General features: G+C 40.3%; 1 protein-coding gene across 8 annotated transcripts in view; it reads right to left on the bottom strand.

Annotated features, from left to right (window-relative positions):
• Nucleotides 1-18,744, bottom strand: part of usp34 (ubiquitin specific peptidase 34) — a 56,379-nt gene that overhangs the window by 33,270 nt on the left and 4,365 nt on the right. For 5 of the 8 annotated variants that reach the window (XM_080029605.1, XM_080029608.1, XM_080029609.1 and 2 more), the window contains exons 2-15: nt 15,792-15,882; nt 11,732-12,287; nt 11,094-11,144; nt 10,413-10,562; nt 9,918-9,985; nt 7,115-7,307; nt 6,292-6,353; nt 5,828-5,909; nt 5,362-5,454; nt 5,036-5,161; nt 4,251-4,380; nt 3,578-3,708; nt 2,996-3,241; nt 802-1,250 (exon numbers count right to left, since the gene is read on the bottom strand). In XM_080029605.1, the coding sequence (XP_079885731.1) occupies nt 802-1,250; nt 2,996-3,241; nt 3,578-3,708; nt 4,251-4,380; nt 5,036-5,161; nt 5,362-5,454; nt 5,828-5,909; nt 6,292-6,353; nt 7,115-7,307; nt 9,918-9,985; nt 10,413-10,562; nt 11,094-11,144; nt 11,732-12,287; nt 15,792-15,882 (2,428 nt within the window). The remainder of the gene's footprint in view (nt 1-801; nt 1,251-2,995; nt 3,242-3,577; nt 3,709-4,250; nt 4,381-5,035; nt 5,162-5,361; nt 5,455-5,827; nt 5,910-6,291; nt 6,354-7,114; nt 7,308-9,917; nt 9,986-10,412; nt 10,563-11,093; nt 11,145-11,731; nt 12,288-15,791; nt 15,883-18,744) is intronic. The other 3 variants (XM_080029606.1, XM_080029612.1, XM_080029610.1) reach the window with 1 other exon arrangement.

Here is an 18,744-nt window from a genome sequence, read left to right as displayed (position 1 = left end):
ATGAAATGACAAACGCTCTTGAAGTAACCTGAGAGCAAGGTCAGAAAAGGTTTCATGCAAGCAAACTCTACTTGACTTTGCGTTTTTTATTTTACCCTTTCTCTTTTAAGAGAATAACTGCCACTGACTTCCCTTACAATAAACTAAAACACTTAATTCACTTTTTTTAGTTGTTATCTTTCTCTTAATTTCCCTGATACCTTGCTCAAATTAAAGACATAAACCTTATCTGCACTTTGTCTCGGTAGTGAGTCTCATGATAGAACTCAGTAAAACAATTATACGGTTCACAGGGATTTTACAACTTCAGGCAATTTAGATTCAAGAACTTCTATTACTTTTTTTAATGCTGTTTCGGAATGAAATAAAAGACCGATTAAAACAATTAAAAAAAGGAGATTGAAGAAGGAAAAAAACCATTGATTACTTTGGTTTAGAGACAATTCTGACAATTTTTGGATTTTCCTCAAGGTTTTCTAGAATAGCGTTTCCTCGTTTCTCGTTTTACTTATTTTGTGTCATTGTTAAATGTTTGAAAAGGAACTCTATTCAATTGCTTATGGGAATGTTCAAAGATCCAGGATTTATGGAAGGAAGTTATAAAATATTTGACAGAAATATTTAAAATCAGGGTGCCTTTGGATCCCAAACTGTGTGTGCTTGGAGTATATCCAAAGGACTTTCCACATGGGTCAAAAAAATAATAATCTGACAAAAAGTCAATAAATGTATTGTGAAAATAAAGAAAAAGAAATGTTTTAATTTTATTCTCATTAAAGTGTCCCAAATGTTCCTCCTTACCCTTCATGGTGGTGGTGATGATGATGGTGATGGTGGTGGTGCTGTGGTCCTATGAAGCGTCTGCAGTTAAACAGTTCACTCCCGATGGCGTCTCCCAGGAAGTCCCCGGGCCGCGGCAGACAGGGGGGCTCCTGTGGCTGTGACTGGCCCATCTCCGGCTGCGTTATCTGCTGTAGGTCTGCGCCTTCGGGCCGAGCTGACGTCGAGGCGGTACAAGCGTCCAGTAGCCTCATGCGGCCCTCCAGAGACGTGGACGCCACGCTAACCATGACAGCAGAAGAAGAAGTGTCTGGGTTGAAGGGGAGGGTCTTGGGCTTGGCTGACCCGCTCCCCTGGCTGGTTCCCTCTCCCAGAGCTTCTCCCGCTTTACGTTTCCTGGATTCAGTCTGCTCCCTCGGCTCCTTGTGCTGCCCGCCTTCAGCAGCCGACCGGTTCCCCTCCTCTTCCTCCTCAAATAGAATGAAATAAAATCAGTTTTTATTAGGGCTGTCAAAATTAACGCGTTAACGCAGGGTGATTAATTTCTGGAATTAATGCGTTAATTTTTTTTAACGCATTTAACGCATGTGAATGATCCGCCCCGTGCATCCCACCCGCTCTACACAGTCACTCACGCCGTGGCTGACCCAGGATCAGCTGCGCACAGCCAAACATAGCAGCACGCTAGTCTGTGTTTTAAACTACTAACCACGGACCTATAACTGCTGCTAACGGCCACGTCTGTGTCGCGGCTGGCAGTTGCTCTCGGAAGCAACAGGAGAAACATTCTGCTCCGTTCACGGGAGGAAACAAACGTCTGCAGTTTTTAGAGGTGTGTGCGTGACAACAACGTCGGCTACACACAAACACACACACACAGGTATCACAGGTTTCACTTCAGAGGTGTCGGCCAGAACAGCACTTATGGCCAAACACGTCAGACTATAAGCATGAGACGAGGAGAGGAGGAGTAGGCCTATGGTTTATCCGCTCTTTATTTTCCTTCTTTCACAGACACAGCAGCATAGATCGCAGGAAAAGAAACACAGGCTTAAACTCCGCTCGTGACTCGTGAGGAGACGTTACAACAGCTGTTGCGACCCGCGAATCGTGGCCTTTAATAACATGCATAAACTATAGCCTAATTTATAACAGCGATCGGGACTGCATGTAGGCCTAGGCTTCTTACTCACTCACGGGTGATTCCCATAAACTCAAATAAACACGTTTCACATGTGGAATGATCGATTACTGCGGCAACGCTCACACATCCGACCGAGGGAGAAGAGAAAGGAAACTTACTAAACAGACTCTCCGGCCGACTGACGTCACGGCAGCTACTGACAGTTATCCACACTGAATAAAACACATCTTAACACACTGTAGAAAATATCAAACACTAACTTATGAACTTTGGGGCCTTTTCTACACACAGACACACGAACAAACTGCAATCAGGTTGTATTCAGGAATGCAAAACCATGGATTCACTCAATACATGCCATTATAGCCTATGCTATATTTGCTGAATAGAGACAGCCAAATTTAAGTTGGTTGTTTTAGTTGATTATAATTTATTTGCAGTAATTACACCATCATTTGGATTTTCAATGAATAAAAACTACATTTAAATGTATATATTCACCTTCTGTCCTTTATCTTTCAATTCATATAACAATATACAGAAGAAATGGTAATTTTTTGGGCCTATTTCGAATGGTAGAATTAATCGTGATTAATCGTGATTAATCCACAGAATCCTGTGATTAATCTGATTAAAAATTTTAATCGTTTGACAGCCCTAGTTTTTATTTATATAACCCAATATTACAAATAGCCATTAGCCTCAGTAGACTTCACAATATGACACCCTCTGCCCTTACACCCCTAGCCCGACTGAGGACAGCAAAAAAAAAAATAAAAAAAATAGAAAAGTTAAAAGTTGGAGTCAGCGATTCAGGATAATGTTTGTTGCCTGTAATAAGGCATGTAAACAAAAGGAGCCAACCATAGCTAGCAACATGCTCTTTTACAGAGCTTAGGACGTGCATTAACTGTGGACTGACATTTTTTTCAGCACGAACACAGTAAGGACAGGTAGCGGATGGTGACTAAATATTCCCTGATTTTGACAAAGTGATGTAGACAATAAACATTCTCTAGGATCGCTGACTCCACCTTTAACGGCGAAAAAATATAAAGAAATCTCACGTACCTCGTCATCATCATCATCTTCTTCATCATCATCTTCCTCCTCATCGTCCTCCTCCTCCTTCAGAGCCTCGCTGTCGGCCATGTCGTCAGAATGCATCTCGCTGCCGGGGCTGCCAGCTGATTGGCTGGCTCGGCTGGACGCGGCCTCGTTACTGGACGCCTCGCTACGGCCGCTGCTGCTGCCCGGACCGCTGCTGCCTTCCTCCACACTGTTCGCTGTCTCGTCAGAGCTGCCCTGCATAGACTCCTGGGGAGACAAAACCATTATATTAAATCACTAATGTCAGTTAGACAAGAGCAAAATTTCAAATTAGTAAACTAGTAAATATCTGAGGGACAGAGCACAAAATATTTTTTGATTTGCAAATATTGTTGAATCTTGACCCAGAAAAATGACTGTTTGACCTCTTAAACACTTATTTTCTCTATAGAACAAATGATGATGAAGTTTACATAAAGTTAAGTGTCAGAAACTGCCAACAAAGTCATATTTTTCATCCCGGCATGTTGCAGTCTGCCTTCATATAATTTCCATGGCACGTGTTTGTGGTAAATATAGCAGGTGAAAACAGATGCACTGTACCTCAGTATCAGACAGCCTCTGCTGGCCTCTCTTGCTGCCGGTCATCATCTGGTCGTCCATCTCCATATCACTTCCCCCGCTGTGCTGCGTGTCACTGTTGTCGCTGCTGTCGGGACTGGCGGCCGGAGAACCTGAGACCACAAAGGGAGACAGACTGACAACAAGGAACCTGACTGAATCTGTGGGGAGAAAACCAAACCCTTTTGTAAACAAAGGGGGCCCACCGTAGCTATAGCAACATAGCAGTTTACAAAGCCTAGGCTGTGTATTAACACTGCAGTTCCTGAATGGAGAATTGCAATCTAATCTAATAAGCAGATAAAGTTTAACAAATCAAATAATTAAAATAAAATCCACCTTAACCAGCTACACCATTAAAGTGATTACATATACATTTTTATAATCCAGTTTTATAATAAATATATTATATACACTTTCACAACTGCAGCAAATTTGTGTTCTTATTTGGTCCAAATTAATTCCAACGCTTTCATACCAAACCAGACTAAACAGAAGTCCAAACCAAAAGCATCAATGTCACTCAGACCAAATGGATTGACGCTGTAAAAAAGCCCTACAGTACATTTTGTAAACCGATACTGTTATACACTGATCCAGCCACAATCAACCACCAATCTAAATGTACTGCAGCCCTTCTTAATTCCACACTGACCTTTCTTGTTGCCCATGGGGATGTTAGTGTTGAGTAGAGAGGCGAAGGAGCTTTGTTTGGAGAGCTGTGCCTTGGCTGCCAGGGCGTTGTTCCATAAAGCCTTGATCAGCATAGAGGCCAAATACAACGTCTAAACAGGGAGAGAGAGACGCAGGAGACACTTAAGAAACAACAGTGTAGTGAAGATAATTATAGGAATTCATTTTATTGTGAGCACCTTTCAAGCCAAGTGTGTGTGTGTGTGTGTGTGTGTGTGTGTGTGTGTGTGTCTGTGCGAGTGAGTGAGTGTGAGGCCAGATACAATGTCTGCAGACGAGGGATAGAGACGCATGAGACACTTAAAAAACATATTTAACATATTAATTTTATATTTTTTTTACTTATTTTTTCTTATGGATTGTTATCTTTATTAACTTTATCTTGTACTGTTGCTGCTATGTGAATGTTGAGGAACCTAAGAATTTTACTCTTGTGTACTGTACAATAAGATGTAATAAAAGTAAAAAGGAAAAATTGGATTCTGAACAGTGTAGTGAAGATAATGAAAACAATACATTTTATTGTGAGCACCTTTCAAGCCACCCAAGGACACTTTACATGCATAGATCAAATGTTAAATAATATCCAAAAGAAGAATAAGGTATTTGTATATTTACGCACATAAAATGTGAGTGAGTGAGTGAGTGAGTGAGTGAGTGAGTGAGTGAGTGAGTGAGTGAGTGAGTGAGTGAGTGAGTGAGTGAGTGAGTGAGTGAGTGAGTGAGTGAGTGAGTGAGTGTGTGTACCTGCTCGGTGTGTGCGCTGGGGTGCAGGCCTGACACCAGGTTGAGGACATGGCGGAGAGGCACTGGGTCCAGGTTCTTGATGAGCGAAGGGAAAAGGTCGTGGATGTAACGGCTACAGTGTTTCAGCTAAAACACAAAACAAGAAGCAGAATTTATTATATATTTAGTTATATTTGGATAGCAACAAAACACAGTGGTCTTCATTGAGCGGATGATATGTTTGTACTTAAATATGGTTGGTATACAACTTAAAACAATCTAATATAGGTTAGTAAAGAGTAAGTAAAAAGCTGTGTACAGTGAGGTGTTTATTTGTCCCCTCTTACCTGAGCTGCAGCCCAAATACAGTCAACATGCTGCGTGCTGAGTCGCCCCTCTGCCGCCAAGAAGTTCAGGATCACTTGGCACTGTTTAATGATCTGGAACACATAACCACTTAAAATCAGCTGTGCATGGAGAAAATAAATGGACCTCCATCTCAAATGCCGAAATATAAATTGCCGAATACAAATTGCATTGCATTTTAACAGTATCCCATGTTTACTGTGGGACAAGATGTTTGATGAAATTCTCATATATTTGTCTTTTTTACGGCATATTATTTTTATTTATTTTTTATCCTACTTTTGTTTAATATTTTCTAACTTTATTTTTAACCACTTGAGCCACTATGATAAAATGTTATGGGCAGAAACACTTGTATAGCTACAAAAAAATAAGTCAAAATGTTGTTAATTTAATCGACATGCATTCAAAGTCAGTTCTCATCATCACTGAAATAAAAGGTCTCACCTCAATGTGCAAATTTGGTCCGAATATGTGCTCCACCACGTTGTTGTGGATGAGCCAGTCGGCGAGTTCCTTTGCTATGGAGCTGGAGAGACGAAGGAGAGTTAGTATGAGGTGTTCAGACACATTTAGTTTAGTAACACAAAGGTTAACCTAAGAAACTTATACATGCAGTATCTAAGATGCGAGCCTTAAAATACAATTCAACACTAATGGTTATGAAGAGTTTTGATCTATTGCAATTGTTGATAAAAAAAAAATATTAAAGATAGACCAAAAGTGACAATGACGAGCGATGCAACAGCCATTTCAATGACTGTGTGACACTGCCTATGTGAAGCCTACATCCATTTCTGTGTCCAACTTTCATAGACGGGCTACATTTAAGCATGCATAAGTTAATACCTGCTTCCTACGGGCAATGCCATAGTTTCTAAATGAGCAAAGGCATCTGATAACTGACTCACGTCTCTGTGTCGGACACCAGCGACTCATTGTTGCAGACGTCATTGAAGGTGTGCAGCTGATTCTGAGGTAACAACAGACAAACATACCCAATGATGAGTGAAAAAAGAATTAAATAATGTTTTCTAAAAGGTTATTTCCCAACAGAGCCGCTGCAAAGTCTACAAATGAAAAGGAAGCTGTTGGCAGACAAACTGGCTCTGGGCTATATGATCCCCGATTCCTGGGAAATACAGGCACAGCCAAACATCAAATGTATGGTTTATGTTTATTGTTTTCTTACAAACTAAATTAAATCTACCAAATAAAGCACCAGCCCTAGTAAAAAAAAACAAGGTATTTTTATTTGCCAGACCCAAAGTCCTTAAAGTTACCAAATCAACTGACATTTACCATTAAAGAATTGTGAACTTAACTGTTAATACAACAGACAAATGAGACGACATTTATCTGAATAATAATCCACATCCACAGATATCAACAATTCATCTAATCGCTAAACCCTACCTGACTGAGTTTTCTCATAGGCCGTTATTTAGATGCTACTGTAGCAAACCCCATCTAGACCCCCTATTAAAACGCCTCTAATTAAGCAATATCACATGAGAGGGAGTAATGTTGTCGCTCATTATCAGCACGGCTGTGATTCGGTATTAGATACAAGGCCGCATTATTGGCAAAATTCATAATAATCCAAGCAAGTTGTGTGTGACTTTTTAAGCAGTGCAAACCCCATGTAGACCCCCTATTAAATCGCCTCTTATTGCCCAATAACCCAAGCAAGTTGAGTGTAACTTTTAAAGCAATGTCCCCAGTGCGACTCACAGTGATTTGGCTGAGTCCTGCCAGCCTCATGGTGAGCGTAGGAGACATGAAGTACTTGAAGGCGAGGTCCAGGCTTTCCTTATCGAAGCACAGCGCGCTGTCCAGCGGCTCCTTCACCGTGCTCCACATCAGGTCGGCCATGTTCCTCGCCGCGCTCTGACGCAGCTCCTGGTCCGACAGCTTACACAGGTACCTGAACACAGCATCCACAGTGAAATGAGCAAAGGATTTATAAAGAAACATTTGGGGAATTAAAAAAATAATAAAGTAAATTCACAATATATTTATTGCAGTTTTTTTTCATTTCTTTTTTCTTTTTATACAACACACGTAAACAAACCAACAAACACCTGCACGTCAAAACATATGGAAAAGAAAAAAGAAAACAGAGATAAAACAAAAAAGAAAAATTACCCAAAAAAAAAACATTTAATTGAAAGAGTAAAGCTGGGGGCGCCTTTAGCTCAGTTGGTAAGGCGCCCCCCTCCCGGGCCGGGCCCAGCAGCAGACCCGGGTTCGATTCCCACCCGCGGTTGTTCTCTGCATGTCGCTGCCCTCTTTGCCCCATTTCACCTCTGTCTCTCTGCACTATCAATAAAGCATAAAAGTGCCGAAAAAATATCTTAAAAAAAAAGAAAGAGTAAAGCTGAAGAGTGGACAGGAAATGTGCAATCAAAGGTTGGCGGCTGGAGTATAACCGGCGCTGTTGCGATGTTGTGGCATACACTGTAACTAATCAAAGGATTTATCTCCTGACAAACTTTGCTCAATGCTAATGTTTCAACATAATGACTTGCTGTGGAAGAATCTGATTCAGAGTTGTTATTTAGAAAAAGCATCAAGCAAGATCACCCACTCTCAATGAACCTTCATGTAAGAGTCAGAGATTCATTATGTATGTGTAACCTTGTCCACCTGAACAGTAGGAGGATGCACATGTGCTGTTGTAAATATAAAGATCTCAATACAATATTTACACTGCCACAGGCTACAGAGCTGCAAAGTTCACCAGCTGCAATTATAACTGGAAAATATCTAATTAAAGCCACAAGTATGTCAATGATTAAGATTGTCGAATTCAACTAAATACATCACGATTTAAAAATGTTTAGTCTATGATATGAAAACAAGCTTTTTTTTGTTCACCCAACTTATCAAAACATATGATAAACTTTGTTGTGACACTGTGTAGGCGTACGTTGTGATATCTGATCAACGGCAGAGCGCTGCTGACTCATACACTGAGCTGGATAGTGGAGTTTGTGGGCGTTTGAACATATTTTTCTGATGAGCAGAAGGCTGCAGTCACTGCTATAAAAAAGCAGGGTGTTTGAGCAAAGATGATCAAATGAACAAAAGGACAAACAAATATATAGAATTATACTAGACTGAACCCTGAAAGCATTCCCAAAAATCTACAAAAGGGAAATAAAATGTAATTTTTTGTATTTGATTCGTTTGATGAGCATATTGTTTAACCAACATTGCTGCTAAATAGGGATGGGGGCGGAAATACCTTTATACCTTATCCCTGCATATTTAAAAATAGCTTTTTCCTTTTATTACATCATGAAGAAATTCTGCTGTGTATTGTGCATGGTTCTAATAAATGGCACTCCTAAGAACTAAAGAGAGTTTACATTTTGTGTGACAGTTTGGAGGATATTCTATGTGGTGAATTAAAGTGTGTATTTAAAAAAAAAAATCAGGGAATGACCCTTTGTTTTATATCCTTATTAATTAACAGTACACCATCAAATGTTATTGGGCGGCTGGGTCACATGACCGGAGGCTGCCGGCGCTCTGCCTCCTCTGGGGTCATGTGAGGAGAGCTTTCACTGGGGGAGCCTGGCAACTGTTACCATGGAGACGGAAGCTCTTCCCTAGCAACACATGTGTCTGTGGCCCTTTGGTATTTGGACGAATGAGCGAGGTGCACTCATTGACTGAGTGAGTGAGCGAGAGAGAGAGAGAGAGTGAGACGGAGAGGGGAAAAAGCTATGAGACTAATACCAACCACGACAAACACAGACACACCTAGACACTGAAATCTTTTATTCCTAAGGTGTAATAAATTAAAGAATAATATCTGAATTGAACAGATTAACACTGGATTTAGAAGGTTATCAATTAGTAATCATATCTACGTTTTTTTGTATTTTCTTTCGACTTGATTAAAAAAAGTCACAACGAATGTTTGGCAGAAGCTACATTTTCCTCCTCTCTAGTTTAAGGCGGGGGAGATGTCGGACAGTCGGTGTGCGGTCTCACAACGTAGCAATGTGTTCAACAAAATGGCAGCTCCTCAGCCTTATACTATTTTCACACCTTAAAGTCTGAACCGAGGCTGCTTCATTTCCAAATTCAATTTATTTCTCCAACACCACATTTTTCTGCACATCTGTGTAAAAACAGGTGTGATAGGTAGGAGATACTCTTGATTTAACCCCCTGATGATTGTAATTTTATTGGGCAAATAGCAGTGTAATTCGCCTTACTGTCTCTGTATAATGCATCATCTTTCCTCTTCCCTCTCTCAGGTGTGTCGCTTGTGCATTAGTCATTTGTTTTAATAAAATACCAGATGAAAAGTGGCTCAAATAAAACGTAGCTTCAACTTAAATATTGAACCAACAAATAAGTGCAACATCTTTGAGCTTCACAAGGAATAAATAAAATCCACCAACTTGTGCCTGAGGGAAGATTTCCTAATTTGCTGCTAATAAAATGTAAACTGTAGCCTCTTAACACTGAGACTTCTGTTTGAATCATAGACCGGACATAAAGATTTGAACACACTCACCGTATTACATAGGTCCGGAAAGGTATGATGTGCTGCATGACGGCAGGAATGTGCAACCATATTCGGATCTGCGAAATAAAATAAATAAAAAAAAGTTTATGAATAACATCTAGCTAAAATCATATTATCTAATATTATATGGATCAAAAAATAAGGACATGTTGAATATTAGAAATACATCTGTAAGTAAAATTCAGTATGACTCAACAGCAGCACAGACTAAAGCTCGTAAAAATTAATCGCTATATGCTTCATTTACTGAATGAGTATCACTGTTCCAACTGAAAACGCAATATTTCATATATAGAGCTTTATGCAAACATATGACCACGAACACACCCCAACAGACGGTTTAGTGCACACACACACACACACACACACACACACACACACACACAGAGGAATCAACACACACACACAGGCACACACACACGCACACACACACAAAATGTAGGAAATCTTCCCTGTGTTGTGCGGTGTGTTGAGCAGACTCACGTTGGAGACGATAGTGATGAAAGCGTGTGCGATGGGGAAGGGGAGGCTCTCGGGCGTTCCCGTCTCGAAGCATTCCTTCATCAGGGACAGACCGTGTTTCCCACAGAACAGACACACGTACCGCAGCAGGTGTAGAGGAACCTCCACGTCCTGGATGGGGAGAGGAGAGAGGGGCATAGCATTTGTTTTTGATTAATTTGGTATGTCTTTATCTTATTTTATTTTTTTATTATTTACAGCTCCGGAAAAAATGAAGAGACCAGTCGCTAAAACATATGCCTATAAATAGTAAAATGAGAGACACTGAACATTTGGAATGGTCTCTTAATTTTTTTTCAGAGCTGTATTTATTTTAACCTTTATTTATACAGGTAAAGCCCATTGAGACCGGAGACTCTTTTTCAAGGCAGACCTGTTCCCACTTACACGTTACCATTCACATGCACATTCATTCACCGATAGCAGGCCAACTATCGACATTCACACGAGGCTACAGGCTATTCAAAGTACATATCTAATACGCCAATAACTATATAATTAATAATAATAATAATTGTGTCAATTAAATGTCTCAACGTGTCCATAGCAGATCACACCATGCTGCTCTGTGTGATGTTAATGTGAGAGCCATTCATGAAAGAAGTTGATCAAATAAAATAAGGAAAAGGTGGATTTACTTACGTTCATGTCACAGAATGAGCCGAGGATGTTGCTTTCATGAGCAGATATGTCCTGTGAAATTAATAACAAAATTAATATGTGCACATTTGCCACTAGCTAGACAGGTGTGTAAATTACTCTAAATTAGCTGGATAGCATAAATGTTTTAATCCGTCAAAATGGCAGACAGTCTTCAGATTTTTCATTCATTGTTAAAAATGAGGGGTGACACAATTATGATTCTGAGTCCACCTTAATTTAGGATCACATTCGGCAGGCTTTGCCAAGACTGAAAAAACACACAAAGCATTTTGTAGACGCTGCCAGTTACCTGCAGCCACAGCCAAGAAGAAACCATGGCAACTGCTAAAAGTCGACTTGTCAATGTTTAATGTCTACGTTCCTAAGATATACACATTTAATTGCTTTATACTTCTTTGGAATGTATTAAGATTTTATAATGATTTTTTATTATGAAGATGAGCGTTGATTCTAAAAGGGTTATGTTCAACTCTCTTTGGCTAAAAGAAACACACATTATACCAGAATTGTAATGCATTTATGTATAACGTCAGTTTCTAGCTTGTGGATGGGTAAGGTGTTCAGTGTGTGTTGTGTGTGTTTACCTCTATGGTGGGGTGTGTGTTGTGTTCGTTTACCTCTATGGTGGGGTGTGTGTTGTGTTTGTAGGCCGTGTACAGGGGGAACTGGATCTGGAATATCTTGGCGGCACACAGCAGCAGTTTCTCTCTCTCCTCTGTGCTCCAGGAGCTGAACGGGTCCAGGTTGTTTTCATTGTTTTCTCCTAAAGCACCAGCACCAGTCCCACTACCACCAGCAACCTCCCCATCCCCGCTGCCGCCTTCCCCCGGCCCTAGTGCCTCCATCTGGGCCTCGCTCGGCGGGTTTTCCCCCTGACTCTGGTTCTTATTCTGGTTCAGTTCTGGGGCCTCTGCAGCGTCCTCTTCGGCAGAGTCTCTTTCCACGTTAACGGGCTCGTCCTCCCCAGGCGAGGAGGGCTGTGGGAGGGTCCCGGGGGCAGTTTCCCCCCTGCCCCATTCGGAGCCCTCTGTCCCGGGGTGTGTGCGGTCCTGCGCGCTGCATAGCCGGTCCCTTAAGCTGCTGATCTGAGCGATGACCAGGTTGATGAGCGCGTAGACCAGCTGGTTGAAAACCTCCAGGTGCTTGTATTCTTTGAAGCAGCAGAGACATTGTCTGCAGACACAGGGACAGGACAAGTTACAGAGGGAATTAAACTTCACATTTTGAAGACGAGATACTGCAATCAAAAACAGTGTTGTTTAGTGTATTTTTATTCCATAACATGTCTTCTTTCATACCAGTATCAATGAAAGGTCCAAAACTTCAAATTAAGGTGTTTGACGAAACCTTGTCTGTTTGCGTCCATTTGTTTCTCCAATACAACCATCTTTAATGGCCATTATCTCAAAATGTTTTCACAATCTCAACTTCTTAAGCACTTCAACTAAATGAATGCAAATGCACAAAATGCAGATGAAACAGGGACGTTACAGAGGCAATACAACATTTAAATAGCAGCAGATAAAGAAAGGACAAAGTTGAGATGGCCTTGAGAGGATCTTTGGTTGTTTAGGCTATTAGATGTATTTATTTAATCATTTTATTTATAAGGGGATGGGTAATCTAATTGTGTATGTGTATATATATACAGTCATATGAAAAAGTTTGGGAACCCCTCTCAGCCGGCATTATAATTGACTCTGCTTTCACAAAAAAAATATAAAAGTGGTATGCCTTTAATTTACCAGGAACAGCTAAGTACTGGGAAGTTTTCCAAACAAAGATTTTTTGAAAAGCAGTATTTGGTTGTATGAAATAAAATAAAATATGAAAAACTGGCTGTGCAAAAATATAGGAACCCTTGTGGTTTTGTTGATGTTAATGCCTGTAACAGCATGTAAAACTGATGACTTTAAACACAAAATTGGTTGGATTATGTTGTTAAGCCTTGAACCTCATAGAAATGTCTGTTTAATCATGAGAAAATGTATTTTAGGTGCCTAAATGCAAGTTGCACTTCTCTTTGACTCTCTGCTGAAGTGAGACAGAATGGGATCATCAAAACAGCTCCCAAAAGATCTGAAAAACAAAGATTGTTCATTGTCATGGTTTAGGGGAAGGCTACAAGAAGCTTTCCCAAAGGTTTCAATTGTCAATTTTGACTGTAGGGAACGTTGTCAGGAAATGGAAGGACACAGGCATAGTGGCAGTTAAACCCAGGCATGGCAGACCAAGAAAAAAACAGGAGCGGCATAGGTGGAGGATTGTGAGAATGGTTGCACACAACCCACAGATCACCTCCAAAGACCTGCAAGAACATCTGGCTGCAGATTGTGTATCTGTATATCGTTCAACAATTCAGCGCAATTTGCACCAAAACTTCTGCTTTTTATAAAGACCAAATAACTTAATTTTTGTCTCATCAGTCCAAAGCATTTTCTTCCAATATGAAGCTGGCTTGTCTAAATGAGCTTTTGCATACTCCATGCAACTGTATCTGTGGCGTGGGCGCAGAAAGGGCTTCCTTCTCATCACCCGGCCATACAGATGTTTTGGTGCAAATTGCACTGAATTTTAGAACCATGTACAGATACACAATCTGCAGCCAGATGTTCATGTAGGTCTTTGGAGGTGATCTTTGGGTTGTGTGCAACCATTCTCACAATCCGCCGCATATGCCGCTCTTGTACTTTTCTTGGTCTGCTAGACCTGGGTTTAACTGCAACTGTGCCTGTGTCCTTCCATTCCCTAACAACGTTCCTTACAGTAGAAATTGACAATTGAAACCTTTGGGAAAGCTTCTTGTAGCCTTCCGCTAAACCATGACAATGAATAATCTTTGTTTTTAAGATCTTTTGGGAGCTGTTTTGATGATCGTATTCTGTCTCACTTCTGCAGAGAGTCAAAGAGAAGTGGAACTTGCATTTAGGCACCTAAAATACCTTTTATCATGATTAAACAGACCTTTATATGAGGTTCAAGGCTTAACAACATAATCCAACCACTTTTGTGTTTAAAGTCCTCAGTTTTACATGCTGTTACATGCATTAAAATCAGCAAGACCACAAGGGTTCCCATATTTTTGCACAGCCAGTTTTTCACATTTTATTTAATTTCATAAAACTAAATACTGCTTTTCAAAAAATCTTTGTTTGGAAAACATCCCAGTACTTAGCTGTTCCTGGTAAATGAAAGACATACCACTTTTATCTTTTTTGTGTGAAAGCAGAGTCAATTATAATGCCGGCTGAGAGGGGTTCCCAAACTTTTTCATATGACTGTATATATATATATAAGATCATTTATGAATCTTGCTGTTTTGGGAAGAGTAATGTCACTGCCACCGCACGCAGCTGTCTGGGGGAGTTTTTAAATTGCAACATGGGAAAAAAAATATTGATAAAATCCTAATACGCAAGTCTGAGCTTTTTTAAGACTTTTGAAAGATTTATTGAAGACATTTACAGACCAATTAAATCCTTGTTAGTTTTAGATGAATTAATCCAATGCCTTTTAAATACTTTTTCTAAAAGGATCTGTAGTAACCTTCCTATTAAATAAAGCCCAGCATGGCCAGGGGAGGATTCCCTCTTGGTGACATTTTAAACAAGTGAGTCAGCAACTTCCGGCCTCCTTCACTCACCAAATATAAAATCAGACCAATAATAAAACAACAAAGTGGATGAGTCATATTTACCCACAACATGTCATTTGATGGCGTTGACTGTCAGAGCAGATTAGAGTCTAAAAATTAACTTTTTTTAGATATGTATTTGTTCAATTGAATGCTGGCAGAGGTTGAAAGCTTCCCTGTGTAGGATGACTTCATTGATTGAATGCCTTGCTCGATGGTTTCTGGACTGTAGTTGCTGACGAAGGCAATAATGAGTCATCGTTTCCGCTGACCAGATCATCCCAGTTGGTAAGAAGCCAATGCAACCGGAGTTTGTCCTAATTTCCAGAAATTCCTGCTTTAGATTATTTTCAAGATTTTTTGGGTGGAAATAAATGGGCTATTTTATCTTCCATAACATGTCTATAATTGTTTCAATGTAAGTAATCAACTGGCCGGGTTTCATGATGATATCTAGAAGTTCAATATTATACCCTATTCAGGTGCATTGTCTCGCCTTAATAATGTTTTTGAAAGACACCGTCCTATTGGCTGGACAGAGCTGAAGCAGAGAGAGAGAAAAACCCTGAACACACAAACTACTGTGTGATTTTGCTGTAAATGCAAATGTAACACTTCCTGCAGCTTTTTCACTGAAACAGCATTTCAGAAAGAGCATTGTCGTGGTGTTTGTTCCACATTTTTCTCAGCAGATCAGGTTTTCTTATTGTAGTATTTCCATTAATTTGTATTTTACGGTTGATTGTTATTATTTATTTACTTAGCCCTAGCATTTAATTTTTTTATCTTCTACTTTAAAACTCCTTTTACTTCATATGCTAGAAGTTCGGTGTTTTCTCAATGTTTTCAATTATAGCAGTTCTATTTTTTTATGTACTGCCATGTTTGTAGATGGGGGTCGGTTAATGGCTCTTCTTTTACAATAAAAAAACTGTTTTTGCTCCATTTTCTGTGTGTGAAAAGTGCTGTTTAACTTTAAATAAAGTTCTATGTGGTAACTTTTTTTTACTTGATTATAATTTTTATTTTAAATCCGTGCCGACCTCTGTGTCCAGGAGCTGATGTAGCCGAGCACTCGCAGCGCATGTTCCTTCTTCAGCTGGAAGCCGCCTTCACTGCTGTCTGCGTCTGATACTGAGGAGAACAGAGAGGGAAGACTGTTAGACAGAGGGACAACAGCTGGGTCAATGCAGGAAACTGACCCAAAAATGTCTTGTTTTTTTAAATATATTTTATTCTCCGAAAGAAATTGGACTAAATGCCAACAGACAACGTCACTTTCAGGTAACCAAACTCAAAACCAACTATTGATGACTACACCTATTTGTCATGAAGTAAATTACAATATTATCTTTTGAATTCCACTGTTGGCCAAGATTAAATGAGTAAGACGTCTAAAATTGGTTTGTACCAAATATATCTGTACACATTTTTGCCCCAAGGGAACTCATAATCTGTACAACATAAAAATAAGGAACAGCACTCCTCCAAAAACACATCTAACACAGAAAACTGGTATGAACCTCGCTCCAAATTGTTTGCACACAAAACGTAAAAGTAACAAATCCTCACATTTTTAGGCAACCACGTGGCTCAGACCAAACACAAGCTTAAATCAGCTCCCTGTTGTAAAAGTGGATTCTGTCTCTCACACACACACACACACACACACACACACACACACACACACACACACACACACACACACACACACACACACACACACACACACACACACACACACACACACACACACACACACACACACACACACACACACACACACACACAGTCAGTCAGTCTCACACACACACGCTGCGGTTGCAAATCTGAGGTCAGAGGTGACCCACAGACAGAACACATGGAGCTGCCAGTCTTGTAGACAGAGCTGTCACAGCTGACAGCAGCTACGATCTCATCTCTGCACGACACCAGTTTCTATCAGTGAGGTTGTTAGTAAAGGTCTCGTCCTCATTCTGACCCTAAGAACACAACCGGCTTCCATCAAACTTTTTAACTGTTTAAAAACACATCATGAGCCTCGTGAAACAGTGTGTAGTGTGTCAGTGTTGATCGTTATAGCCCAACAAGATATCAAAACCTCAAACATGAAAGATGTCTGACAGACAAGTGAACAAATACTGTGAATGTTCACAGCATAAAAGCACAAAAACACACTCTATGCAAACTCAAACTCTTTACCCACCACTGCAAAAGTATTATAGATTTAATTTGTCTTTATATTGTGAGTAGTAGACATGTGTATTGAACCAAAACACTCCTTGGGACCACCTGAAATGTAACTGTAGCACTGAGTATGAAAAAGCTGTTGAGTTACTGTTGAATGATCTATCAGGCAAGTTCTCTTGTATTGCTGCTGGTGTTTAGACAACATTAATATTTAGATTACTGTGGAATTTTTATCTGTTTTGTAGGAAGAAAGAAATGCCTATACTTCTCAAATCATGGTCCAGAAAAGTGTTGTTTTGTTGCTGAAATAAACAGTGGTATTAAAAAATTCATCCGAAATGACACTCCTCTTTAATGGTGAGATAAGACACACACACACTTGTGTCTGTCTGACTTAACTATGCAAACTTAAGGCCAGGACACACCGGCCAGATAATCGCCGTCGTAGTGTCGGTAGGGGGTCGGGACACAAATCTGTTTGGTGTGTGCCGTGACGTCGGCCGACGTAGAGGTCGTCTGGTTTGTTTTCATGTTCAATCGGCGGCCGCCGACTGTCTTTCATTTAGAGCAATTTGATTTGGTGGAGGGCTAGCGAATCAGTGAAGCCCGGAAGTGAGGCGGGTAGCACAAACAGCTAACAACAGCTAGCCATCGTTTTAATGTGTTTGTTCGTTTCGTTTTGAGAGTACTCACATGCATCAACCCTTGTTGACTGCTCGACACTCTCTGCTAAAAATTGTGCTCTTATGGTCCATAAATATAAATACGTATTTCTATCTATGTTTATGCTCTAGAGAGCTGTCCCATCATTTCCGGCTTTCGTATTTTTTCGGGCCACAATACAGATTAGCGCCGCCTGCTGTTGTGGAGACATTACGTCCCGCGCAAGCGCAGAGCGTACGGAAAATAAGCAGTCGTCTCGGTGTGTTTTTTGGCCGCGACGGGAAGACTGGAGCTTCCTGAAACGGCGACTCCATTTTTTGGGTAGTCGGAACGAGTCGGACTGGTGTGTCCTGGCCTTAAGCCATTCAGTTAGTCACCAAGACTACAGCAGTTTTCCACATCATTGCTCGTGGCTTAAAGAAGAACCCAGGTGAAATGAAAAGCTTTGGTTCTTGCCTCAAAATGTGATTAACAACCTGAGAAATACACCAATATCCTACACTGTTTAATAATAGAAAATAATCCCTGTCACTGAATTATACTATTATACGTTTGGCTTTCCTTTTTTGCTGGTATCATTTTACCATGTTTGAAATCAATAAACAGAACAATCAAACAAAGTGTGTGACTCAAATTAAGGTCTTAAATTATTGTTTTGGCTGTGGTGACGAAAGAAACACACAAATCAAAAATGCCAAAATAACTAGCTATGTGTAAGGCCCTTAGGCCAGACACACACACACACACACACACACACACACACACACACACTACAAAGCATTTTAGTCTATCTACAATGTTCCACATCATTACTCGTGGTCTAAAATGTGATTAACATTAACACAAACTGTTCTGGGATTTTCCCTAAAAAAATACAAGCGTAATCTTTTGTAAAAGCCTCATTGGAAAATACTCTGCATGGCAACAGAAAGAACCACATTTTTTCTGAACTTCTGGTTTGGGGTCGTTTTTCAGAACACAATGATATTTGAGACAATAGCGTGCTTTCAACAGTTTGTGTACTTTGTTCCCTTCCTGTTTCAACATGAAAATGCCTCAATCAACCTAACTGACCCACACACACCCACACACAGCCGCGACCTCGACCCTCATACAACACATTTGTGAATGAACTGAAAATGC

This window comes from Ammodytes marinus, assembly GCF_949987685.1.
Source record: "Ammodytes marinus genome assembly, chromosome: 6".
Taxonomy (NCBI): domain Eukaryota; kingdom Metazoa; phylum Chordata; class Actinopteri; order Uranoscopiformes; family Ammodytidae; genus Ammodytes; species Ammodytes marinus.
The sequence above is the reverse complement of the archived record's forward strand: the minus strand, read 5'-3'. Positions and strand labels throughout refer to the sequence as shown.